This window comes from Anopheles nili, chromosome 3 (assembly GCF_943737925.1).
Source record: "Anopheles nili chromosome 3, idAnoNiliSN_F5_01, whole genome shotgun sequence".
Lineage (NCBI taxonomy): Eukaryota > Metazoa > Arthropoda > Insecta > Diptera > Culicidae > Anopheles > Anopheles nili.
In genome coordinates this window covers 11,318,737-11,346,120 of record NC_071292.1, presented here as the reverse complement: position 1 = coordinate 11,346,120, position 27,384 = coordinate 11,318,737, and the positions used below count along the sequence as shown (strand labels likewise).

Sequence of the window (27,384 nt, the reverse complement as noted above, 5' to 3'; positions counted from 1 at the left end):
GAAGCATCTGACGCAGGTGTGTGCGTGATGGAAATACCAACGATCTTGCCTTGTGGAAGGTTTAAACAGGCTCCGTTTTTAGCTTCCTTAATGTAATACGCGCCAATCTCATTATCACACAAATTTTCCCTTTCCAAAATTACCCAACAACGTTGAAGTGCATAGCGCCCCGTTTTGGTTCGCGATTCCGTGATGCCATACAATTTTTGCATTCTTTAATCCTTCGTTTTCCTTCTCGCAAGCTTTCTCCACTCGCAAATACACAGCCGCCTTCAGAACAACGCTCGCCGCAGCTCGATAGTGGCTCCCATTAGGGCGACTATCGCCATTGTGTCGCAGGCAAATGTGTGTGCAGTGTGGTGAGTGCATACGTGCCTGCAGGAAGTAAGCGGATTAAAAACGTCTCTCCTTCTCCTGCTGCTGCTGCTGCTGCACCTTCCTACGAGTCCGGTGACCCGGCGAAGGTTCGTCCTCGTGCGGACGCGACGCAACCATGCCCGGGGTGGTGTTTCTTGTTTGTGTTCCGACGGCGAATTATGAAAGGACGTTAATTAACGGTAAGGAGACACGTCCTTCGCAACGCGGCACGCTGCGACCGTTTGCTTCCGGTTTTATGGGCCGGTATGATGGGCAACGAGAAGCAAGGGTGCCTGTTTCCTGTTTTTCTTTGTCGCTGTTAAATATGTACTCTACGAAAATGAATGGTCGGCTTGGATAGAACTCTGACAGGTAGAAATGGGGGGTGGTGGGTGGGAAAAAACATACTCACACACACACCTTCTCACGACATCGGATTACCAGCATCTTCATTAAAGGTATCAAAGCGCAAGCTGTGCAGGTGTGGAGTATCCTTTAAATGAGGCGTTTTTTTTCCTAAGGTGCTTAACAAAAAATTGCATCCACCTAGCCACGTTGTTTTACTTGGTAGTGGATCTGTTTTATTATTCGTTTTAGTTAGTGGCAAGCTTAAAGTTACCTTTTGTAAAGGATCATAATTGAATTCTATCCCCTTCAATCTCCAAGGCCTAAGCCCAACACGTTTAAAATGTATCGAAAAAAGGGAGCCCAAAAATTGAGGCCCACTCGTAGTCGAAGGACACGTTTGTTAGGTAGCGCTATTGATGAAGGGACCTTTTTCTAATTCAGTTCCACGAAATTCCATTTCAATCGAGCTTGATTTCCGCCTTCCGTGAATTGCTCCAAGGAAACAGTTCATTTGTTGAGGAGGTTTTAGGTTCAAGAACACAGCCAACCTGTTTTCTCAAGATTTGAAGCTTTGCTGCAGTTTCCGGTTGGAAATGGAAGAGTGCACTGGCCTGTTTCGGAGTGGGGGTTTTCGGTGTGACCACCAGTCCCATAGGCGCTGCGGCATAGAGTGATTACTTTCCGATGGGAAACTTCCGGGCATTGGAGCAAGCAAATGAACTTACGCCGAAACGGAGTGGAAAACGGCCGCCTGGCTACACCTCGCGAATAAAGATGGAACTCGGCGCGGAGAAACGACACCGGCATAAAGCCGTGCGGCACTGAACCGTGACGTTCCGGAGCTCCCGGAAGCTTGATTGTGTTTGGCTTTGGCCGGTTGGTAGAGCGGAAAAATAAAGCTCAACCCCTCAACTCCGCACGCGGGTACAACAGTGCTCCGTTTGGCAAACATCTTCACCCACCTGCGGCATTTCGGTGGGCTTTTGATTTTTTTTTCCCGCGGCCTGCCAAAACCGACCGTTGAGGAGCTACCACTGCTAGGTTTTGTAGCGTTTCGGTGAATCGATTCGCTTCTCATTTGATTCGGCGAGCATCCTTCGAGAGGTGAACGTGATTTTTTTTTTCGTTTCTTTCACCCGATTCCGGAAGGAATAAAAATGAAATGAACAAAAAAACAAGAGAATAGAATAGCGAAGAAAACGATGGAAATCCTGTGCACCTCTATTACTTTTCACAAAAGGCAGCGTGGTGTGCCTCCCTCATGCCATGGAATTGGAAGGAAATGCAACGCCAAGAGTGCCTTCTCGTGCTCTGCAAGGCGGAAACATCCTGTCCACCGGGCGCCGTCTGGGGTTTGGAGGTTGGGTAAATATTTGCAGATGAGTTTTGCTCCACTTTTCCGCTTTGAAAGCCAGTGGTGTGTAGCGAGAGCCGGGAGTGGGAGAGAAAAAAATATTATATCGCTCATCCGCTGCTCGAATTCACTCGACCCCGCAGTGACAATAACGGTGCGGGAATGCCGCCGTCGTCGAGTGCAGCGAAGGGCGAAATGATATTGTTAATGGATGCACCCGCAGAAAATGGGGAATTGATTGCGAATGCGCTCGCGAATCGGTTCGCCGTTTGATGATTACGGGATGACGTTTGCCCGAATGAGGTCAGTAAAATGGCGATTCAATGGGAAAAATCTCGTTTTTTTTGGTTCACTTTGGCGTATGAAGTATGGAGATGAGCTTAACCACAGTGAAATGCATCGTGCAAGATGCATTTGTGTGCATGCAACCCGCAAGACGTTTTCCGCATTTCATTGCATACGTTTGACAGTTGATCGCTGACGTTTTATTCCAGTGCACTAGCTGTCAAGCTTTTCCCAGCCTACTGAGCCATATGTCACTCTCACCACTTACCTACGGAGCTAAAAAGGAGCTTTTCCGAAGTGGCTTTCGACGACAGCGAATTAGTGCCCCCAGAGCCGTGGTTCATCTTATCATTTACATAACTTTAACCTCTCCCTGTTAGGCATAAATTACGCTCCAAATAATGAACAGCTGCCTCCTCCGATACCACCGCATCAGGCCGGGCGCAACCTAAACATAAATCTCCCGGAAAATGCGCCTCGCTCCGGGGACAATACGCCCGGGAATGCCATCCTGCGGCTCGAAGTGGAGCTGCGCGACAAGCACGCAGTCCAGGGTCACAACCGTCGGCCACCGAACAAAGCCAAACCCTCGAAACCACCGCCGTACGGTGCGACAGTCCTGAAAGGACCTCCAGGCGACGGTGGTTCGGCTACGCTGGAAAAGGTAAGCACTCCGTAGGGAGCAACGGGTTGCGCGAAAAGGGAACCGGAACCACACTGGCAGTTTATAAAACGTAAACGGTGACCAACCGAGGGTCGCTTGATGGCCACAAAGTTGGGGATTTTCCGGGAAAAACTACACACCGTACCGGGTGTCCTTCATTAACGGTTCCGGAACGGTGCACACTGGACATGTGAACGCGGGCGATATAAATCTTTCCCGATGCACTATCGGAACGCTATGTGAACTTTTCCGGCTCGTTTGGAAACTCTACCGGTGGGAATGTCAACTGGAGAAGTGGATGGAAAAACAAAATCACTTTGAAGGTATTTTTGTAAAAGAAATTACACCAAAATATTCGCTTCTTCAGGTTTTGGACGAGCTGCTGAAGAAGCTGGACGTTGAACGCGTCATCTGGCACCCGGACAAAGAGGGTCAGTACTATCAGGTCGTTTTCCCACTAGCGGCCGGAGATCCTTGCGAAACGACGCTCCACTGTTTGACCGAGCTGGGCATCGGCGTGAAGTACAACTCCAGCGTCAGGTAGGCAGGCTTTCAGAGCCGTTCCGGTTCTCGAACGTGCCGGTAGTTTTTGCTCAAACTTAATAACACAGACACGCCACATAATCTTTAAAGGAGTTGACTGTGCGAGGACGACGAAACGAAGCAAAAACGCGGCGTCTTTTGTAGCGAGCTTTTTTTTCTTTTCTTTTGTTTCAGCGTCCTTCCGTGCAGCGTCAGTTACGACGGCTCAAATGACACCAGTAACGAAGATGAATACGGGTAACGTTTTCCGGCTCCCGGACAAGGCCGCCCGGGTTTTCCATGTTCATAATTTTCCGCCACGCAACCTTACCTCGCTCACCCTTTTCCGGGCTAGACTGCATCCCGTTTATCCAGACTATTATTTAAATGAAGAACTGCGACTTGTCTGGCGAAGCCGGCTCGTGGAAGTCATTTTCTTTTGTTTCTTTCTCCCGTGCCACACGGTCTGTTACTGTTTCGTTTCGTGGAAAAAAAAATGAAACAGCATTGCGTTGAGCCGACGCAGCTGAGGTTTTTTATCCTTTTTTTTCTTTCGCACTCCTACCGCATTCGTCCTTGCTCGTACGCCGACGTTATTGTCGATGTGCATTTGCATAATTTGATTAGGTCCACGTACGCTGCAGCATGCAACATGCGCTCGGAAGCGCTCAGAGTCAGCCTGTGGTGCATCGCGTTGAATTCAATTTTCTTTCTCTCCATATCATGCGCAGGGTACGCAGGACGAAGGTACAAAAAAGAAAACAGAAGCGTATCCTTCGACCGGTAACGGGCGCTACAACTCTCTCGTTGGTGTGCCTGGTTTTTCGCGGCCTTGGAGAATATTAATTTTCTTTTATTCGCAAAAGTTGCACCACCCAGCCCGGGAGTTGATCCGATGCAGCTCCCGTGGTGTAACGGAACCGGTGGCTTAGGTTGACTTTTAATTAAACCCTCCCAAAGTCGGTTCCGCTCGGGTCTGGGATTAATAATCCACGTTGCCTCGGGGCAGCGGATAATTAAACGTCCTTCATGCTTAAGCGACGCATTTGTGTCAATCGGTCGATTAGAAACGAGTCCTTGCTGGCGGAACAGGCACTCACACACTCGTGCAGAACCTTTCTAAAACCGAGGTATAACTCTTCCTCCACAAAACAGTGACGAGTACGAGGAAAACTCCAAGTGGAACAGCTTCGTCGATTCGATCCGCTCGAAACTAACGGTGAAGCAGGTCGTCGATGGCGTTCGAGCTGGTGGGTCACTTTCGTTCGACTACCTGCTGCTCATCGTCACCGCGGAGTAAGTACCGAAAATGGAAGTGATCTGACATTTTTTTTCCTCACGCTCCATTGATCCTTCTTTCAGCTCGCTAGCCGCCCTCGGGCTGGTGGAGAATAACGCACCGAACATTGTGGCCGCGATGTTGGTCTCACCGCTGATGGGTCCGGTGATGTCGATTACCTTCGGAACGATCATCGCCGACCGCAAGCTTGTGGTAAGTGGTTCGCTTCCTTTTTGGTATTTTCTTTTGAGCTTTTTTTTTCGTTCAGCTCAGTCAAACGTTCCTTCTCTTCTTCCTCGTGATCGTTCACGGTCTCTTTTGCGTTTGCATCCACGGTGCATAGTTTCGCGAGGAAGTTCGATTTTGGAGCCATTCACCACCGTACAGGGGAATGCTTTTAACGCGCATTTCGCGGAGTCTGTGGCGAACCTAAGAGACTAAAAATGTGTGCTTCTAGTAAGCTCGTGCGCTGGTGCTGGCTTTTAACGAGCTACTAATATTTATTCTGGTGAAAGTTTTCGCTCAATGCCAAGCGTGAATTGGTTTGTAGAATATGTATGTAAAAACTAGGCGTTCATTGCTCCCCATAAATTACATGCAAGCTTAGTTTTTTTTTTGTTGCCCACCTGCAACTAGCGCAACCGGTAGTGCATAGAATAATCCCAAACAGTTACCACAAGCGGGTGGAGTAAATTTATTCATATTTTTGGAAAATTTTCGGAAACTCACTTCCGAACCAGCGGAGTAATATAAGCGAGCGAAAACGAGGAAGGCAAAAAAAAAGAGATTTAACCGCTGCCCCGTGAAAAGGCACGCTTTCGCTTCCACTTTGAGCCGCGTGGTTTCGCGCACAAGCGAAGGCAAAAGTTCACATTCATAACGCAAGGCTGACGGGAGTTAACGAGGAAGCATGGCCGAAATACAAAAAAAAAAGACGAAGAATACACAAACTATGCAATCCAACCGGCAGCCGGAGTTGTGGAATGGAATGAGCTACAAATAAAGAAGAAAAAAAAACATACACACTCCTCTGGCGGTTCTCAGGTGTGCTCGGTCGATGAAAATTTAAATTAAAACATTTCCATTCAACGCGGAAGGTGGCGTCGGGCAACGAAAGTGGAATAAAAAACCACCCACACCCACACACGCACATCCACGTTCGTACAAAAACCGTTCGAGGAGTAGTTTAAAAATTAATTGCCTCGCTTTCGGCAAGCCAAGCCGTTGCCGCGTTCGGTGCGCTTGAGCTCGGCTTGGATGGCGTTCTGAGTTGCCACGAACCCTCGGGATAAGGGCAGAACGTTTACTGAAAGTGATATGAAGAGCGATTGAGAGAGATAGCAAAACTGAGAGATAGAGAAAAAGGAAGGCTCCTGGCTGATGATGGTATGATTGTGCGCTCATTAAATGATTGCATGCTTGTTTTATTGGCTCTCGTACGAGATGACGGTGTCAGTTGGCCGTTCAGCTTTCCTCCGGCAGTGGTGTGATTTTCGATTTCCCCGTTTTCCACCCAAACTGCATAACGCAGGTTAAGTGAAATGGCAAAAGCTTAAATAAGCTAAAAAAAACTGCGAAAAATCCTGCGACAAAAGGAGCGACGGCAACATTTGGCTGTCACTATTATTAAATTTGAAAGCGCGGGTCATGTAACGTTAACAAAAACAAATACGTGGGGCCTGTTTTTTTCATGCTGCTGTTACGAGAATTTAAAATCATTCAGCGTCATTCGTTGGACGAATTATTCCGCCATTCTGTCGCACCGAATGCGCCCCAAAAGAGGCGACAACACGCTACGCTTGTCACGTGTCGCGACGTGGGATTGAAAACGAGAACGAACAACTTCATCACTCACAGTGCACGAGCTCGGACGGAATCGCCCCCAGCAGCCAGCAGCCAGCTGGGTCAATAGTGGATTAATTCCGATCCTCTTCGTGTAGCATTTTCCGACGATTTTCCGCTGCGTATTTGTGTGTCTGCGCGCCCGCTCGTACAATTTTCGCTAACATATTTACACGGCTCGATCCCGATCCCGTTACTAATTGATATCCGGAACCAAGGCCTACTCTGATCGTGCTGTAACCTCGCTTGCGTTGTTTTTTCTTCTTCTTTTTAACAAAAGCTTTTCCAATTTTCCCCATCTCTTCCCATAGAAAGTCGGCTTCACAGCGCTCGCCCTCGGCATGTTTATCTCGATACTGTTCGGATTCATTTTCGGGCTCATCCTGGGTACCACCCAAATGCCGTGGGGATTTGGCGATTTTCCCACCGAGGAAATGAAGGGCCGGTGAGTATGTGTGTGTGCGTGCTCGTTTGTGGATCATCCGATGATAGCGGAAATGGTAATGGTTGGGTAATGAATTACAAATTCGTCGTTACTCAAACGCTCCCAAACACTGGCTTGCAGGGTGAGCTCATGGGAAAGAAAAGGAAAAAAAAACGAACCACCCAATAGGGCACTCTACTAAACATGGGTGGGAGAGTGTACGGGCGAAATCACAGCAAACATTCCTTCCGGTGGAATGAATTAATTAAAAGAAAATACAAAACACAACCACCGCCGTTCGGCGTACCGGTGTTGGCGAGAAGACAACTTAAACATAAAAACCAAACCATGTTCACGGGGGTTTATTTTGTTGCCGTCCGCGTCTCCTTTTTTTTTCTCTCTCATTACTCCCAGTTTTCACTCCATTTTTCCCGCCCTTCCCAATCGAAGGCGTGTAGTTTGCAGGAATTGGAGGTGGAACTAGCCACGGGCGGAATTTGCGTTCGTGCCGTTACACCCGCGTAGGTATGAATTGAAAACGCGCTAATTGTAACGTGCTCCTCGCACAAGGACCTTTCGCAAGCGAATTGCGAATGTGTGCGAAACGTGGCGTGGCCCTACACCCTTCGCACCAAATCTCACCCCCGGTGGTAGGTGGGAGTGTTTCCACACGCAAATGGAAAATAAATACCACCGGGACGTCGGTGGTGGTAGTGGTGATGGTTTGTTGTTCGGTTTTTCACTGGAAATGAGGCGTCGAAGGGCGCTACTTTACACCTCGGGCTGGGTGGCCGCAACCGTTTGATGGCAAATTGAATTAGTCGCGTGGGGTTTTGATTTGGGTTTGAGGTGTGTGATTCATTTTTTTATGTGCGTGTGTGTGTATTTTGCTTGTCTTCTTTCGTCCACGTGGAGGCGGACCGTTAGCATCCCAAATTAGTGCTTTGATTGAGCGTGATAATTCGATCGAATGCTGCCCAATTTGGGCGTTTAGTGTACGTTAATCATCTCGCACTGGTGGCTCGATTTGCCTGTTCTAACGATATTTCATCTTCCAATTTTCCAGTGGCAACGCGCGCTCCCTGTGGATGGGCATTCTGTGGGCGCTGACGTCCGGTAGTGGTGTTGCGGTGGCCCTGCTTCAGGGTTCCGCTGGACCATTGATAGGTGTGGCCATTTCCGCTTCACTGCTACCACCCGTCGTGAACTGTGTAAGTACGCTTCAACGTTTCACGCATCCAACGGAACGCATTCAACCACCCGCGGGCGCAACAATGTAACGCTTCGTTTCTGCGTATGCGCACACACCTCCCCACAATCGAACGTGCTGAAAGCACCCCTTAGAAGGGCATTCATTCCGCGGCACCCCGTAGAAGGTTTGCTTTGGTTTTGTGCCATCCCGAACTGACGAAGCGATGCGCTTTCTGTAACTCGGTTTAAGGGCACGATCCACGCGAAGGGCCATTGAATGCATTCATCGCTTTGGAAATGGGTGAACAATGCGTTTTGGTACGGTGAAAGCTAGCTCGGAAATGGCGCCTGGAGCACAGCACGCCTCGAAGTCCGCAGGTGTTAATAGATTCATTAGGGATTATGGGTGCTTTATGAGCGGAACGGTTTGACCGTGTTGGGATGCGATTCCAGGGTGAGTTTTGGAGGCGAGTGTAATGACCTGAATTATTACACCAACCAGGGTAGGGAAGGTGCCGGCCGCGTAATAATCGAGCAAGGATTCATCCTAACCTCAATCGATTAAAATTGCAACATTTGATTGCTTTGCTGTTGAAATAGACGAGAGGAAAGCGCTCGAGAGAGAGAGAGAGAGAGAGAGAGAGAGTGCTGAACAAAAATATCTGCCGCACGAATAAGCACCCCGTTTCACGGCCAATTCAAACCACTTACGGAAAACTTTTGCCGGGGTGCTGTTTAATTATCAGCCCATAAACCCGTCCGACCTCGCCGCGGGAGATGCCCGGATTGAGAAATCACCGTTACATGGCTGGGAAAATGAGCCACCGCAGCACGCGGCCCTCGGGGGCAGAAATATTTTAATGCTCCTGGACTCATTCCCAGGGTGGTTTTTCAAGAGCGATGACAATTGTCAACTTTCCACCGAAAACGATCCCTCCTTTTCCTTTGGGGAAATGGAAGTGAGAGAGAGAGAAAGCAAAAATAGAAAGGTTGAAACCCTCCCGCTGGGAGGGAAAAACCCACCCCAGCCCAGCGAATGGGCCAACGGCGGAAGCAATTATACAAAAATCATTACAATAAACGGGACGGCGGAAAATATTACGATTCTTTAGCACGCCATTACCGGCCCGGTGAGGATGCTGGTAGAAGGAGAGTGAAGTGAAAAGTTCCCCATAATCGGAGGCCCGATACGAACGGGGCCTCCGATAGGCACAGGAAGGACCACCGATGGTCGGTAGCACCGGGACGGCAGCATTTGGTTTTATTTCCGCCATTTTAATAGCCGAGCGAACGCGGCCCCGTTGCAGCGATGGCTCTTGGGGGTTGAAGTTTGAGCGAATCCAACGACTTCCGGCAGATGATCGTCATCTTTACTCTCGATCGTTCCCTCGTCCTCATCATCGTCACCATCATCATCGTCAGCAGCCTTCCACACGTCATCGGAGAGCACTCGGATGCGGTATCAAATTGTGTCGTTCGAAGAGCAGAGCAGAAGGAAAATGCCCACCACCGATGGCAAGGATTGCACGCCGCCAAGCTGATAACGGACCCGAACCGGATGGGTTGAACGGGTGTGCCACAACGGAGCGATTCCTGACTGATGATCCTAAGCCACCAAACGGAAGCTTTGAGGTCGATGCGTTGGCGCGAATGTTGGCGCCGGAAGCGCCGGAAGCTTACCTTATTTTTTACGAGTCCCCTCGGAACCACCCGTTAGTGTGCCGCGTGTGCGTGTGTTTTTCGGGACAACATTAATTTTATGACCATAGTTTTGTATCGTGCGCCCACGCTCAGCCGGCCAAAAGCTTCCGATCCCCGGGAAGCATCGTAAAGTTTAACGGCGTGTTTGAGGCCGAACCCTGCTCCTGGTCGGACGATTTCAAGGGCGCTCGACTGAAAAGCTCAACAACTTTCTGGACCGTGGAACTTTGCGCCCGCGAAAGAGCCCACTGATGTGTGGGGCTGTTTCGGGATGTGCTCGTTGTCTGTCAATATGTTAGGCTCGAAAGCTCACCAAGTGCGAACGTGTTTATGAAGCCGTTCGACCCAAGGAAGTGAAGATGTTTTTGTCAGTTAAGCCGTCGGTGGCTCGGTTGCCTTGTTTATGGTGGTGTTTGGTCGAGGCATAACGGTTGCGTGGTCGCTAAAATGCCACGTCCTCTGGGGGCGTTTTTGTTTGCGCGCGTGTTAAAGCTTTTGCGGTTTTGTGCACTAATGGGCAAGGAAACATTGTATCGCTTGTAATTAACGCAACACTATGCAAATGGCAGTCGTTTCTTGTGTGGCGAGAGATTCACGGATTTGAAATAAGCGCTATAAACGTGTAACCAAGATAAAGAGGTCTGCCTAATGGCATATTCCCAAGTGAAAGGTCTCGGACGATGGTCATGCGAATCGTACATTGAATGTGAACGCCATCTCTCTTTTTTTTCTAGGGCCTCTTCTGGGCACTGGCATGCATCTGGCTGATCTACGAGGACATCAAGATGCCACACCTGAAGGGTGAGCTGTACAGCGGCAACTCAAGCTACGAGTTCATCTACACCAACTACATCCCGACCGAGTTCCTAATTAACGGCATCGTCTCCGGTCTGCTGACGGTGATAAACGTCATTTGCATCTTCATTACGGCCATCATCGTGCTAAAGATTAAGGAGGTGGCCGCTCCGTACACCTCCAGTCCGGATCTGCGCAGGTACGGTAGATTCTCGTGCGCGGTCCTTCCGGTGACCACGCGGTCCCGGACGGCAAATAATTATCCGTTCGAAAGTCGACCTCTCGGTTCGCTTCCTGGAGAAAAGAGCGCTTTTTTGCTCCATTCCATCAACTTTCTTGTGATGCTTCGTTTCCGCGAAAACGATGACAGATTTGCGTCGTTTTTCGCTTCCTTGTGGTGCGATCAGGTGGTGCGATGAGGCTTACGAAAGCGGATTTCCCGGGGGATTCGTGGACAGCTGTTACCGATTTTTCCGTGCCGCGGGTGCTTCAGAGCGGCGCTTTGTCCATTTCACCGTGGTGTTTCGCGGGATCCGTCGGTAATTCCATTTATCACGGTTTGATGCCACTTGTTGGCGGATGTGGAATGGGCGCTTGAAAATTCGACGTTGGCTTTTGTTGCTGTGGGTTTATCGAAGCGGTATTTATTTTCCCTCAATCTTTGGAATTTGGCGCGTTAATCTAATCTACGGTGGATTTTGTTTTCATTTAAAATTCATGATAAATGTTCCACTACCGCCACGGTGATGCATTTGGAAAAACGCCTCCATTGAAAACTGCCGGCGATAAATAGCTAACGACGAGCTGTGAAAATCGACGTGCGAATTTCTCAAGCATCGTATCGATCGAGAGCGCTTTGGTTCGAAGTTCACCATTGAACGGAGCAGCAGATGCCGAGATTTTCCGGTTTGCCAATCGTTAAATGACCGAACACGGAACGAGGCGTTTTGTAACGTGCACCACCTGGAATGCCCGCTGGGAATCTGAATTGCTGGGAAAAAAATAAAACCAGCAACGACACCATTCTAACAACGCACACAACGCACGCGTGGCCAAAGGGCGAACACCGAAACGTACTGTGGAAGGAGGCAAAAACACCTAATGGGTGTAAAATAATTGGCTCGCCAGGATGCGCGATCGTTGCCGTCGGGAAGCGAAATTGAATATTCCCAAATTACTCGCAAAACGCATTTTCTTTCCTTCCTTTTCGTATGGCGCCTGTTCGATTAGGTTGCACCATTGAATGGGGCTTTTTTCTACTTCACTTTCTGCTGGCTTCTATGCACCTGGGTGTAGCTGTGAAAAATCAATTACCCTCCACCAAAACCGGCACGAGCACACAAAGCGCATCCGAGGGAAGATCGATAATCAATTGCACCACGAACACGAACCAAATGCCATGCAATGACAGGGGTGAAAAACTAATTTTCTCCATCCGGCATGATAATTGCTTGTAATGCGCCTTTATGGTTGGGAGTAGAGCCAACAAAAAAACAGGCAAGACCATAAAAACGATAAGCCGCAACCCGTGGCACGATAAAAAAGCGAACGCGCTTGCGATTATCGGTGGGGGCGAGATTATTGTGCCGTCACGACCGACCGGTTAGAATCAAAACCACCTTCCACCGCGACCGGGCACAACCATTGCGGCATTTATGAGCTGTGGCTCCGTAATATTCCACCACCGGGTTGCAGGGTTAAAAAACGAGCTAGCTTTTCCGAGTGTTTTTAGTGCATGTTTTGTGGTGGAAAAGCCACCACAAAGGATACAACATGGCAGCGATTTGCTCGGCAAACGAACGGAAGATGACACGTAAAAGGTCGCAACTAACCGCTCCCAGTTCCTGAGGGAAAGTGCTTTCAATTCACTTGCAGGCGGGGACATTCCGTTGGGCGTTTGGTGATAATTTCCATTCAAGCGCTGGCCACAAGCACAAAAGCACAATGCGCTCTAGTAACGAGGCATTAATTATGTGCAGGAAAATAATCAACTCAACCCACGTCCATCGTGAGCGGGTCGTGTCCTTAGAGCGAGCGCGCGTATCACTGACGCGTCAGTGGGCGGCCGGCCTCATCCTTCACGCTTCTTAGTCCTCCCGAGGGGAAGCTGCTTATGTTCCGCTGCTGCTCTATTTCTTCATTAGGTCGCGTGGCCACCCACCCACCTCCCTGGAGCGTGGGAGGTGTCGGTATAATTTGGCGCACGAGGACACCCAAAAGGGAGCAATAAATAATGCTAAACCACGCCACTTAAACGCCCACTGCATTTATCACGGGTTTGCGTGGGAGCGGCCGGTTGGTCTGTTTGTTGCGCCCAGTTGAGGCCCACGAAAGGCTCCACTGTCAGGATCGATCGATGGGAATCTTCCAGCCTCCTAAAAGAAACACGCGCAATGGCACGCTTTTCCGATTGGGCGCGTCGATGGTTTCCGTTGTCACGGATCTCGTCCTGGACGGTGCGAAGGAAATCCCACCCATCCGAAGGCAAGGCGCAGCTTTTCCCCACCCACTTAAGCTTCGTGTGATCTTTCCTTTCATGCCCAGTTTTCCGTGCACCCGTAAAATTTATACCTCTCCTTTTGGCTGGTCTCGTCGTTTGTGGGTGAAATTTCCACAATCAACCAGATGAGAACTTATCGCGCAGCTTTTCCGGGTCGAGCGCCCGTGGCAGCCGGCATGGAAATGAGCACACGCAGGGTGGTGGTTTGACATGTTTATGAAACACTCCGGGTTGCCGTATGGTAGTTGGACCACCCATGGACCGGGGCCTTGATGCGGGGCAAAAAGGTGGAAAATGGGCGCCAAATGAAACGATACTCAAAATTAGGCAGCGAACAGCGGGTGAAACGAGCTGGTGCGACCTCGTCCTGGAAGGGGGGTGCGCTTGGGTTGGGTGGTGAGCATCTTGATGCCACGGCCGGTCGTTACTTGCAGCCACCCTGGTCACCGTTACACGCTTTACGGAGCGCGTTAGAGCAGCGCTTCGGCTGTGCGACGATATTCAAACACGGACGACGGAACCGTGGTGAATGAAACTCAACGGTGGAGAGTGTGTGGGGGAGTGGAAGGCTGGGAGGGTGGGAGAAAAATCACCCCGGAAAAACCCGCGGAAAAGCGAAAAATACACTCCACGCAGGTCACACAAAACACCCGACATAACCACCTCCGGGCGTGGCTTGCTGTGTTCGTTAAACTTTAGTATTTATGAAGGCTCTCTTTTTCTTTTTTTTCTCTTCTTCTTCTCACCTTTCTCCTTCGCTTTTTTTCCAACTCACCCTTAGCACCTCGCGGATAACTCGCGCTTCTCTCTTCTACAGCTACATCCCGAAATTTTCAACCGTGCACTGTGCGGGTTTTTGGGGAACGTAATTTCAGAAGGTAAACGGAGTGCGTTTGAATAAATTTCACAAAATCTCCTCGCCCGCCGACTCCCTGAGGGTGAATTTTCCGACTGGGGTCCAGCTTTCAACGGCAAGGGTGGGTACCGGCCGCGCGCTCACCAAATTATCAGTTCCCGCGGGAGAAGTGCGTAAATTACCATAAATAAATGGCAATTCCCTGACCGAGCGCGAAACAGGTTGACGGTTTGCGAACAGAAAGAAGGCTAATTTTTCGCGCCTGGAAGAGGTTACACGCTGGGGTTGTGTAATGTTGTGGTGGTTTGATGAAAGGAAAAGTGCTGTACCACAGCTGCTTCCGTTGGTTGTAAGCAACCATGTAAATGGCTACGTTGTAAAGGAGGGTGTCGAAGTGCGTTAAAATATGATGGCAATATTCGGTTCGTGCGTAAATATACGCACAGTTCGATGTGGTTCTTGTGAAGTATGGTTTAATTAAAACTGATCGTTTATCAGCGTTCGAAATATGCTGGTGATTGCAACACAGGGGGTTCTTTTTGATCCTGACGTCAAATATGGTTCGAACGCAAGGCTAACATACATGAGGTCGCAATTGGCCAAAATACTGTCTCAAAATGAATGTTTCGTATCTAAAAAAAAAAATGATTCGCCCTTCGTAAAATGACACATGTTTATGTGTGTTCCTTTCAGCTGTAATAATGCACTTCAATTACCCCATTTTCAGATTCTGGGAAACGGATATACGAACGGCACGGACGGCGAACCGCACAACGATCCGACGCCATCGTGCAGGTGAAGCGGACATCATGGCCACGTAAGTATTTTCCCGGAAATCCAATAACGCGCGGGCAATCATTAATTTTTAATTATTACACTGCTTCACGAGCGCAAGCATATTGCATTAATAGAGCCCACTTTCGCTACGAGCAAAGACAATTTAAAAGTGAAAAGTGTAATAAAATGCTTCGCTCTTTACCGAACGCGTTGACAATCGAGACTCGTTCAGTGGATGCGAGGCGGGAAAAAAGTGGACGTACAAACGATTACGCCAGTCAAAAGTTTTCCATCGATTTTCCGCTGAAACTCCCAAAGCTTCCATCGTGCCTGGAAGGAAGCACGCGCTCTTTCGATAGTCAAACTCGTGAAAAATCACTTACACTTTTGCGCGGGCACGATGAAAACTCCGCTCCATTTTCCGACAGCCCATCCGCTATCTATGAACCTTCTCTCTTTCCCACGGAACCGTGGAATGTACTCGCGAGGTATTCGGAACGATTGGAAGAGTGAATGAAAGTAACAACAACTACAACAGAAAAGTTACAACAGCCCGCTGGAGTCATATTTGAAAAGTTAATAAATATTTGCAATCGCCAACTACATTCCACGAGCGGCGAGGTCCTTCCGCAACCATGGCGAGGAAAATCGATCCTTGAACAGACGCGAACAGGCGGTGGTCAATGTATCAACTTCAAGCGTACTCACCCGAAAGCAGACCAGCCGGTTCAAGTGAGCAGTTCTCGGGTGAAAGTTATTTCTCGGTTCGATTTTCCCGCCGGGCTTTCGGTCCAGCAACTGGACAAATATTTTGCGCCCCCAACCTGGCGTTCGTTCTTTCTGCAGTTTGCGCGCGCGCGCGCGAACGTTCACATTTTCCTCCCTCACGATCGCATTGATTTATATTTCAGTTTTCCCGGGTTTTTTTTGCTTTCCCGCTTATTGCTTATTGCAAAGGGGCTGCCTGTTTTTGTTCCTTTTTCCGTTGGCTAAACTTCCCAAACGTTCCACCCGCAGCTACGCCGAGCTGGAGAACGATCCGAAGGCGCGGAATCTGGAGAATGCACTCGAGCAAGCCCTGAAGGAAGCCGTCGACGATGACACCTATCGAAAGGTCAAGCGGATGAGCTATTCGAGCAATGCAGCCGGTGAGGTAGGTCCTCGCTGTCAATTTCAGGTTCACCGAAACGGGCAGCAAACCGACCGGCTGGGCTTGGCAAAATTAAGCGTCCATTTGCGAGCGGTGGCGAGTTTTCAGGTGGCGAGACTCGGAGAGATAAATTCCAAAGTTTTTCCTCGCTCATTGCACGCCCGGTGCTGGAGGACAACCGTGCCGAAACGGTGAAGAATGTTTCGGGTCGTGCTCGACCTGCACATCGATACCGATCGAAGTGGGCTGTGAGCCAACACCAGCTTCCTGGGGAAAAACTTGGGGGCTTTTCTCGGGCCAGGATCTGCAGTGGAACGATTTATCGCCGGCGTGCCGCTTGAAGGGTTGATGGTGGCGTTTTGTTTTTCCGGAACCTTTTGCCTGCAGGTCCACCCGGCGTTTGACGTGCCGGTGATTAAGGACATACCCTGCCAAGTGTCCTTGGCCTAGTTGCAGGCCACCGGCAACTGGCAACTGAATGGTCTTAATTCGCCGTTGGCGTCACATTGCCGTTTCGAGTGAGTCTCGAGGATTTTGCAGTGCAACGTGCTCATGAAAACAGGCACGACTAGAAACGATTTGATTCGATTAGCTGTGAATTGAAGTCCAAAAGTAGCGTACGAGAAAAACGCTTCACCTTCTCAACCGCCATTAATAACGGACGCATAACGTATGTTTCGGTGGCGCTGGCGTAACGAATGAGCGCATCCTTCAGGCAATCCATTCAAAAGCATTCCGGCGTCGGAAACGGACACTCCAATTCTATTATCCCACAATCAAGCTTCGCCCACTCACCCGAGATCGGCTTGTGTATCTCGGGTGATAACAACCACCCAGGCTGGCCAGTTGTTATGCAGATTCCAAGCGCAGGATGTGCGTGCTGTAACCCGTCCGCACCTTAGGCGAAGCGATTTTCCGAGGCTCCGAGTGTTTTTCCCGGCACACTCGGCCACAGCTGGCCCGTACAAGTGATCGACCCGCCTTGAATCTCGAGCTCGAGCTATCCGTGGCTTCGCCGAGCTACCGAGGCCCGTGATTTATGGTTCGAGCTTCGAGCCGGGCCGCGGAAAATTGCTCCAACAAAAGGCGAGCCGGGGTTCATGTTAGCGCTCGTTTGCCATTTTTCATGCTTTTCACTCTTGTTCTGATAAATGTTGATTTTGGGGTCCTCCCCCTCTTGGTGCTCACGCTGTCCTTTTGCCCGTGGGCGCATTGTTACTTACGCCGAGCGGTCGAAAGCATAAGTCATGCCGGTACGGACCACCTTCGCTCGAAGGGCGATGCATGTTTGCGGAGCCGAGATCTCGTTGGGGTCGCGTTTTCGTCTAGCAGGTTGAGCGGGTTGAGTTTTATTTTTGGCCACGCCGGAACGGAACCGGTCGGGCTTGAAATTGGACACGTGACGCGTGGGGTTTGGTTGCGAGGGATGCCACCGGAACGGGAGCAGAGCTTATGCTGGCTGTTTCGCTGGCCTTCGAAAAGCATCCTTATCTTGGCGGAAGACTTTCCATTATCGCTCGCGCTCTTTCTCTCCCCCTTTGGGTGCTTGTTTTCCTCTTTGATGGGAAAACGCTAGAACGGTTGCAACATGGATGAAGCTGCAACTGTACGTTACGCAAATGATGGAACGAAATGGAGCTGCATTGGGTGAAATTGTGCAAGCAATGTGTGTGACTTTTGATGGCAGTATTTGCTGCCGTAATATATTTGCAACGTTCTCGCCTATGCCTGGTGTGGGGTGGCACGAGAGCAAAAAAGGGAAGCTATTTGTTCAACGTTTCTAGTGGTTTCGTTTGTAGCGCAGTTGCATATGTTGACGGTTTTCAGTACTTCTCGAGGGAGATATTCTGGGGGTTTTGTTTTTGTTCGTCTCAGGTTTGTCTACCTCATTAGTGCAGTGTTTATTTTTAGAGACCCGTTTGCATGCTTACATCTCCATGCTCATACTAAAATTACCAGCTTACCACCGCATCCGACGAGACGGCGTCGGTGTTGTTTGGAGCATTGACCGGATTTTGGCTGCGTCTATCGTTATCAGTTGTTCGGCCGTCTGGGGAAAAATAATGAGCCAAGACGGGGCGATCCTTCGTTGCCCTTTTTTTTGTACTGTTACATTGCGCCACCTTCAAAACCGAGAGGGACAATCAGGCCAAAAACTGACGCTCGCATCGCTTCACCGCAAGGACGAAACAAAGGACACGATTTTTTTTTTGTTGAGTTTGTTGCTGCATGCGACACTTCGTCCCGTGGCCCTTAAGCTCGAAATGTCTCACACGTCGCGCAATCTGGCACTTTTGGGTGAGGCTGCTAAATATTACCGACGCTGTCGCACAAAACAATATCTGACAGCTGCCACACCGCGTGGAGACGCCGCGTGCGCTTTGGAAAGGATATTTTACACCCGAAGCTTTGCGCCGAGAGCTCGGGGAACATTTTCCACTGATCCGTATCTGTCCGGGCGCGCGCTCGAGTCTATTTGGAAATGCTTTATGCTTTGCCGAAGTCATGTCACGGGATGGCTTTTCGCTCTACGGTCGTGTTCCCGCGATTTTTCCGCCCCTTCGCTGGGCCGTTTTTATTCATTCAAATTTGTAAGTCTCTATACCATTACGATCGAGTGCGTTGGAGCGTTTTGCGATCGAAAATAAACACTCGAATGGGAGCAAATTCCACTCCAACCGACAGTCATTGAGTCGGAGTTGACTGGTTCGAAGGACGCACGAAAGAAGTGGAAATACAGCACACAAATAAAATCTAAGAAACAAGAAAGAGAAGCCAGTAAAAAAAGAGGCTACTTCTTGTTCCTGCGCCGCCACTTCACCGGCTGTGAGCCGAATGTAAATGGCCCACATTTCGCTTCATCCGCAGGCATTCTCTTAACTCGTTGGTGGCGCCTCGTTTTCGGTTGATCGTTCGAAATCGTGCGACATTTCGTGCCGGTTACATCCGGAAAATGTGACAGCCGACGGCAGCGGCCGCGATGGGGTGGAATATTTAAAATCCCTTCACTTACTGCCCCGTGCGCTTGACGTGCGCTGGGAAGAGGCAGGACACCCGTTCGTGCTTTCAGGCAAAGAAAAAAAAACATGCGAAGGGATGCGAGAAGAAAAACACACACACATGCGCGCGCGCGCCCGCAAATGTCCTGGCACGCGTCGGCAAGGATTTAGGCTGTTCCGTTTGTCAAGGAAGCGAACAAAAAGCGAGCAAAAAAAAAATGACACATAAAACCCCGTCTCCGGAATGTGTCATCAACGCATGAGTTTAAAAAGTTGGACAAGCGAACGAGTGTGTGCGTGTGTGTGTTTGTGGCATCCGGTTCCACGACAGTCACCAACAACGGGTGGTGCATTTTAAAATGTCATCCAACCGACCATTTGATTGCTTCATGCCACGGCAAAGCTCACAGCACGCGCGTGGTGTCGTCACGTACAACCATCCTTTGGATTCTCGTTTGGTGCATGATTCCATTGCGGCTCGCACGGACTCGGATGATAATTTATTGCCAGCCCTCGGCTATCCGGATATCCGGTACCGAAGGACGTCTCGTTATAACTGATGCTATGCAGCACGAAAAAAGGATACCAATTGAGGGACAATCACTGAAATCAATCCTGGTGGTGGAGTTGAAGCTGCAACATGGCTGCATATCGGCACAACGGCTCGTAAGCTCTAATTCGTGCCTCAATAGTTGCAATCAAACGCATCACTAGCGAACAATCAACCAGTTGCATCAACAAACGACCCCTTGCCGACTGAATACCACATCGAATTCCTTACATTTGTGCAGCACGAGAGAACGAGAGAGCGAGTGAGAGAGATGGACAAAAAAAAACATCCGAATGATCTCTATAGAGACCTTTAATTAATTGCACGTTGATTCGCACTGGGTATGAATGGCATTAAATTTAATATTGTTTCAGCTTGCATCCTAGCTTTCCTTTCCCTCGTTTCCGGTTGATGCGGATTATGTTTATGCTGTTAACCGATCCATCCGCCAAACCTGCTGCCATCTCCAATCGCCCGCGAGGCTGGTTTTGGTGCGTATCACATTTCCGGGCGTATTTTTGTACAACTACCATACTGTCCCTGGTAGTGTGAGGCTTTACGGATTTCCCAGCCCTTCCGAAGCGGGGATAATTGAGCCGAGTTTGAGTGAAAATTTAATTAGCTCTCAATTCAGTGGCCAGCCTGCAGGCACGGTTGCCGGACGCAATTTTCTCGATTTTCAACGGTGCCGCTTGTTGAAACAAATGTAGAAAATTTGTTATCAAACCCCCCATCCACCCTACTGGCAATGATTTGTGAGGGGTGTGTTCGTGCTATCATTAAATCAGCTCATCACATCGAACGGTGCCGACCCGCGTTGATTAGAGCACCCGGTGTGAAGGTTATTCCGGACGCGATGACATGAATTGCGCCTCGCATGAATCGGAATTAATTGCATCCGACACGAGCTGGGGTGCAGGGCTCTAATCTCGGCACCTCATCAATAAAATTGGGCCACCATCGGTGGGAGTGGTGCTAACGAAATGTTTAGCTACCCTTCACGATCGCGTTCGATTTCACAATGATCCAGGCAGCCGAATTCGATTCCAACCAATATTGAACACACGAGTCCCAAGTGTCGGTTTAATTTTCGCCTCGTTAAAAATATAATTTCCAGATATCCGAGCGTCTGTTCGGGCACGGTTCCGGTGCCAGTGCGCAAGGACTTCCACCGGGCGCTAGTGGTGCTGTCGGTGGCACAAACTCAAAGACAACGGCCGATTTGAAGCTGTTGGAAAAACTCGTCACATCCCTGCTGGAGGCGCATGGTGGCTCATCAGGCGAGGGGTCACCGGGTCGACCCGGGGATGGTTCCGGTTTGCACCGAAGCGGATCCTTGCTCGGCCGCTTCCGTCCCATGTCCCGGTCGTTCCGCTCGACAAACTCGCTCCGTCGACGAGCTGCGGATGGGACGGGCCATTCTACGGGTGTTGGTGTTGGTTCCGGGACGGGAACGACCTCGGTAACAGGGGGTGAGATGGCAACCGGCGGGTTGATGCCAACTATTCAGGAATCTGGCACCGACCGGGGCAGCGACCGGGGGCGGCGAAATTCCTGGACCGAACGGTCGAGCGGAAACGTGCGCCGGGTGTTGAACTCCATCGCGAATGCGCCACACCGGTTCAGTCAGTCGCTTGGTGGAGGAGTTTCGGGCCAGGATAACGACGAGGAGCGCAGTAATTTGACGCAGAACATTCTCTGACGCGGTCGTGACAAAGTTAGTACGAGGTTGATGCGAAAGGAGAAGCTATTGGATGAATGTTGGGACAACTATGAGGAGCTTAATGCTGGGCCTCGATTTAAGGACATTGATAGAGTGATCAACTGGAAGACTTAGTAATTGAAACTTTATAAATAGAAGCTTGACATAGCGCAGGCGTGCCGATAAATCCATTTTTTGAGTGTTTAATGTTGAATGTAGAGTGATATCTCAAAAGAAACAGGGAGAATGACAAAAAGCAGGAATAAAAGCTGTTATAAACTGTTACGAAATAGCTGCTACACGTTGTTTTTAATGCTAAGAGAGAAAGAAAGAGATGACCTGAATTCATCGACCTCTGCGAACATGGACGCCTACTTAACAGGCTCGTATGTGAACCAGAAGTGCAGTCTTTCGTTTCAGAATATAGGACACACTAAGGCTTATGCAATCTTACCTGTTTTTCCAGCACCGCGGCCGTGTTTTCGTTCAGCTGGTGTTCGCCGTTGTCATTTAGCTCGAAGTATGACGCATTGGCCAACCGAACCGTCATCTCGTATTTGGCCCGTCCACGATCTGTGAAAGAGATAGAAAACACGTGAGATAAACCGGTCGCAGGATGCTGAGAAATTGCTTAATGCTGCAATCATTTCGACGTGCTCCGTTTCATCAGCAGGCCGTTGTTTATGTAATGCTTCTAGTAATAGTGCTCAACCTTACGCAACTACTCACAATTACACACACTTTTCGCACTATTTTTCACACCCCCCAAGCCGATGAGTTTGAGTGAACGATGAGCTTTTTGAATGCTTCTTGCGCGCGTTGTGATGAAAAATGATGCCCGCAGCAAACGTGGTGACGTTGCCATCGCGATTATTCGCTCTTTCATTCACTCACTTTCTCTCTCTTTCTCTTTCTCTTCCCAGCTGGCTTCAAAAAGCTCGGCCTGCTAATAGTGGATAATCTTCGGGCTTATCCCGTCCGGCCATTTAGCTCCCGCTTACACTATCATCTGATTAGTTTTTCATCCCCGGGCCCGAGCGGTTCTGCATCTCATTGCTTTTATCATCCTTTCTGCGGCATTAGGTAACCGTTTGGCTGCCTTATCTAATGTTGCTACCACCATCGGAAAAGCGCTCGCCGGGAAAACGGAAAGCTGGGATAATTTTCAACCCCACCCCGGTCCGTGTGCCTTCGTGCCGGGAGGCGGGAAGGAATTTAAGTGAATTCCGGCGGGCCCTGGTGCTTATGCTGACTACGTTGCTTCCTTAATCACAGGCCACGAGGGAAAAGCGCCGGACGCTGCGTGCCGGTTGATATCGCTCATAATGAAGTTTCGCATACAGACTGTGGATCGGATACGCTCTCCTCGCCTTTCTCCAGTAAGCGATTAGGCGGCTGATAATCGGCCTATTAAACTGATGCATAATTTACGCCTGTGTCACTCGCCGTTGCTGTTCCGGGGGTGGCTTAGCTTCACCCAGCTCGGGATGTGGACGATAATGAATTGCCAGCAGATCTAGGCATGGGTTTAATCCAAAAGTTTACCACCCGCGTGTCGTGGGAATGAGTGGGAGAAACGATTACTCCTTCTCTCTCTCTCTCTCTCTCTCTCGGTCTCGCTTCACATCCGATCGGAAATAATAGAAAATGGGTTTTTGATTGCGTGCCATAGTTTGGAAAGTTATTCATTGCGGCAGTAAAGCGAAATACTCGGACAGCAACACGCACCGGAACGGCTATTAATCATGGGGAAAGTGTTTGCTTGAGCGAACCGAGCAACCGGTTCTGGAAGCTGGAGGGCTCGAATTACGCGCGCACTACCGGGCACAATGATTATGCAAATGTTTGCCACCGGTTTTATTTATTTACCTTTCTTTTCGCCACCCATCGTTTTCGGCATCCCATGCATCATGGTGCTTTATGCGTATTTTTATGCGCACGGATTATCGGTGTCTAGTATGTGCGTGTGTGTGTGTGTGTGTAGAGACGATGATATCACCCACGCTTCGTTTCCAAGGTGGGATTAAAACGCATCCTTCTCCCCTGTTAATCCTTGCGATTGCGTGACGGTGAGCAACTTTTTGAGGCAGTTTTAAGCCAACGCTAACGGTGTCGACGGGCACAATTATTTACCGAACGGCATCTGCATGCGGAATGCACACCGATGCTTAATCGTTCGTTTTTCGCAAACTGGCATCCAAATACCGGTTAAATCGTCATCTCCTGCGCAAACTGCGGTAGTGAAAGCATGGATTGCTGTGATGGTAGTCGATGTGTTGCATACAACCAGGCGCAACCATCGTTCGTGCAACGATCCATCGTTTCGACCGGCTTGACTTAAGCACATTCACGTTGAACTAATCACACGTAGGTGTAGTTTGATAGCAAAGAGTTTGATGAAATGTGACACTTATCCGACTCACGGTGCCCCGAGTTCTCGGAAGAGCGGCTCGGAAGGCGTTCTCCACGGAGGAGTTTCCTCGGAAAGTTTTCCCGTCCAAAACACAAACACGTGCCACCTTCACGCACCGTCAGCCGCTTCGTCGCTTGCACCTTGATTGCTGGCAAGGTTGATTATTCCGTACTCCAAAGCAGAGCACCACCGTCGGCCACCGGACGTAAAACATCGGAACTTTATTGGTCCCCTGGAAGGCCAGACCTGTCACGAGCAGGAATTGAGCCGCTGCGAGAAGCTGATTGCTGCCAGCGTTGCAGCGTGGCTGGAGACGAAAAAGATGGGCGCGTGCAGCACGGCACTCGAGAGGATTCGATACTTACTCGAGGACGATACGCTCTGGTCGCACCGGCACACGTCGAGGCTGTCACCTGGCGAGATACACTGGCGAAAGCAGTCGTCACCTTCCTTGTCGAGATTGCAACCTGTCGCCGGTGCCGTGGGTGGGAAGAGAAAGAAAGCAAAGAATTCGGTGAGCTTTGGTCGAATTTCCATCATTTGTGTTGTCTGTTATTACCGGGTGCTTCCCGGCACCGACACCCAAGGTAGGTATGGTATGGAAAAGGAAGCGCTAAAAATAGGATATGCTCCATCGCTAGAGACTGGACCAGTACAGGAGACGGTGTAAGTATACGGACCATTAACTTGTGGACAGCTTGACGTGGAACGTTGGACGTCTGAGCACCCGGTGGACCTTTGTAGACCCCGTGTTCCTTTCGCACCCCACTGAGAGTCTCTCACACCCGGTCCTTTGGGCAACCTCTCGGACGCGACACTTTAACTTTTGCCCCCGTGAAAGGACACCCACTACGAGTTACATGAAAGAAGTCAGTGAGACTCCCACTCTCACACAAACACGCGTTTTGTTAGATGATGTTCAAAGCCAGGACACGACAAAACTAGTGTCCCTGGATGCAGTGATTTAGGACGATCCATCCCAAGGACCCCTGGAAAGCACCTCGTGTGACATCATCATTAGCCGGAGCAAATCGGTTGTATTCAAGGATGAAAAGGGATGAATGAGGAGGGTTTCCTTGTGTGTTCCCAATTCCCAAACCCCCTGGGCAGTCGTGCGAACGCATGCGAATGTGTTGTAATGATGGCGAGCTTTCCCGCGCACAAACGACGCTAATGGCGAGGAGATGCTGCTCCCGAAACAAATCGTTCCAGGATTATGTTGGAATGGAGGGGGGGGGGGAGGAGTTGTCGAACTTTGGCAAAGAAAAAATAAACCCACAGCTTCACGCATAAACCAACGCGTGTGTTGGTGCGTGCCCGTAATGGTATTGTTATATTTTATGCTTATCATATCGGGTCCATCGCGGAAAATGAACTTTCGCCACGAAGGACACCCCTCCGCTTTGGCAGGACGTAAAAGTGGGCCGATGTGTGTGTGTGTGTGTGTGTGTGTGTGTGTGTGTGTCCTCTTCTTCTTTCCAACGTCCCCGGTTGGATCCCACTCAATCAGGACCCCAAACCCCGACCCGAACGGCTGATGGTGGTGGTCATTTATGTATGTGGATCGGTTTACCTGCGCGTGGCGTCCTGTTTCAGGGCAAAACCGGCGTTGGTCCCCCAGCGCTAGGCATAAATCATTGGTCAGTAAATATTTAACGAAGCCCAATAACGGATAGCGAAAGCTGCAAAAGGGGAGTCGGTCGAAGTGTAGGACGAGAAAAATAAATAAATACCGTTCGGGAAAGCGCTCATGTGGTCGTGGGAAGAAAATGGCTGTTCGAGCGAGCTTTCCCACGATGGCACAGGGTGTCCAGTATTTTTTTTTGGGTTCGTTGAAAATGGATTGTTTTCTATCATTTTTTTTCATGCGTACATCCTTCGGGGCTGATGTGACCGGTCGCCGAGCCCGTGAAGCACTCCGGGATATTTTAGAACAATGTTGCGACCATCAAGCGATGCCGGTGGTAAAATGATAGCCCAGAATATGGACCTCTTAGCCCACGAGCGTGATGACCCGTGGTCATATTTTAATAAGGTGAAGCATTTTAATGCCCTTTTACGACGACACGGCCTTGTGTTTTCCCACACGCACCTAATGCACGAGTGTAAAGCAAAGAAATCGAAAACGGTAAAATATATGCGCGAGACGCTCGCTCGCTGACGAGACACTCTGCTCGCTCATGCACGGTGGATGGGTAATTGGCAGTAAATGGTTTATTTCTTACAACCAGTTCCTCTGCGGTACGTGCCGTGTCTCGCCACGGTCTCTAGACTCCCAACCACCGGTTGTAAACGTACGCGGATAAAATCACGAATAAAACGGAACGACCCAACCCATCATTACCCATCGTTACGCCGCCGGGTTGTAGGGTTGTGTAGTGGCAAGGGCATATAAATTTTATCACCGTTTGTCGTTGACTCGTGTCCGGGAGTGCGGGCGGGCTCGTGTACCAGCTCGTGGGTGGGTTGGGAAAAACTTTTTCTCACCTAGCCACAATTATCCTCAGCCTGCCAGCCAACCGGTACCGGTAACCGGGTTATCCTGGCGCTTTGGGTTTTCCTTCGACATTCGGCTAGGCGTTTCCCTCCACCATTCGTGGACGTGGAGGTATTGTCCAGAGTTGATTTACGACATAATTAATGTCGTTTTCACTTCCGACGCACAAAGTTTGCGCGCAGTGGGGAGAAAGCTTTTTCTCTCTCTTTCTCTTTCTCTCTTTCTCTTTCTCTCTGCCGGCCAGAAGTCACGTGGTGTTGAGGTTGGAGAATTTTCCAAAAAACCGCAAAAACTCCTCACCGCATGAATTATTGACTTCCGATCGATGGGGCTGGTACGTTTGTCGCAGTTTGCTGCCAAACCCGTGTCGAGTTGTTTCGGGTGCAGGGGTTTTGCTTTTCATTTCTCTGCCGTCTGGGTTGTTCACTGATTTGAGGAAGATTCCTTTGAACTGGCCGTTCCGAGAAGTGGCTTTTTTGTCGTCAAAAGCAACGAAAGAAATCCTTACCGAACCCGAACCGTCCGTTTTATCCTATTTCTTGCGGATTAGAATGGCATTTCCCGAGGTGCGGCAGAGTTTTCACCAAACAATGCACCTTTAACGGGGGAAAAAGTGTGATTTTTTGTTGCTCCCTCGCTCGCTCTCTCTCGGTCTCTTGTTTTGCTGCCCAAATATTCGTCCATGCGTCTACGGTGGGCAAGTGACAATGTTCGCTCGGCTGCCATAGAGAATAGCTCAACTACCGGCTCCAGACGGTGGCCGCGTGCCGGTGGCTTGTGTAATAAATTATGAAACTTTCCCAAATAAAACAGCAATAAATCTTGTTAATTTGCTGATGAGGAAGTGCAAAGTAGACGCGTTGCCTAAGGCGCCGTCGCGAACGCTCCTTTCAGCGCGTTCCTTTTCGCGGATATTCACGAAATCTCGGTTCGCCGTTTCGGCAGGATGGAAAAGGAACAAAAAATCCTTCCGCCGGAGCTAGCAGGTTGAACGTACGGGTGTGTGCACCTTCCAAGCGCCGTCGAATTGACACTTCCCCACCGGAAGCTGGTGGCTGGAAGCTGGAGTTTATTTCCATTTGCACACTACCACTACATTCGAAGGTTTCTTTCTTTTTTTGCACGTGCCTTTTCCATCCCTTCGACACCGTTGCGGCACCGACGAACTGAGGTCGGTC

At 49.8% G+C, this 27,384-nt stretch overlaps 2 protein-coding genes across 2 annotated transcripts in view; one reads left to right on the top strand and one right to left on the bottom strand.

Annotated features, from left to right (window-relative positions):
- The window catches only part of LOC128722730 (uncharacterized), a 93,947-nt gene that overhangs the window by 49,410 nt on the left and 17,153 nt on the right, over window positions 1-27,384 (bottom strand). Inside the window, exons 4-5 of the mRNA XM_053816409.1 lie at window positions 24,075-24,176; window positions 21,751-21,869 (exon numbers count right to left, since the gene is read on the bottom strand). Of these exons, the coding sequence (XP_053672384.1) occupies window positions 21,751-21,869; window positions 24,075-24,176 (221 nt within the window). The remainder of the gene's footprint in view (window positions 1-21,750; window positions 21,870-24,074; window positions 24,177-27,384) is intronic.
- LOC128727848 (uncharacterized) lies at window positions 494-21,571 on the top strand. Its single transcript, XM_053821795.1, has 12 exons — window positions 494-557; window positions 2,725-3,008; window positions 3,376-3,548; window positions 3,726-3,788; window positions 4,686-4,826; window positions 4,893-5,022; window positions 6,963-7,096; window positions 8,142-8,286; window positions 10,702-10,961; window positions 14,846-14,935; window positions 15,913-16,048; window positions 20,712-21,571. Exons 1-12 carry the CDS (start codon window positions 494-496, stop codon window positions 21,294-21,296), a joined length of 2,205 nt encoding a protein of 734 aa, XP_053677770.1. The 3' UTR covers window positions 21,297-21,571.

Coding starts and splice junctions, on each gene's coding strand:
- LOC128727848 (XM_053821795.1), top strand. CDS start 494: ATGCCCGGGGTGGTGTTTCTTGTTTGTGTTCCGACGGCGAATTATGAA. Junction 4,827..4,892: donor CTGCTCATCGTCACCGCGGA/GTAAGTACCGAA, acceptor TCCTTCTTTCAG/CTCGCTAGCCGCCCTCGGGC. Junction 7,097..8,141: donor ACCGAGGAAATGAAGGGCCG/GTGAGTATGTGT, acceptor CCAATTTTCCAG/TGGCAACGCGCGCTCCCTGT.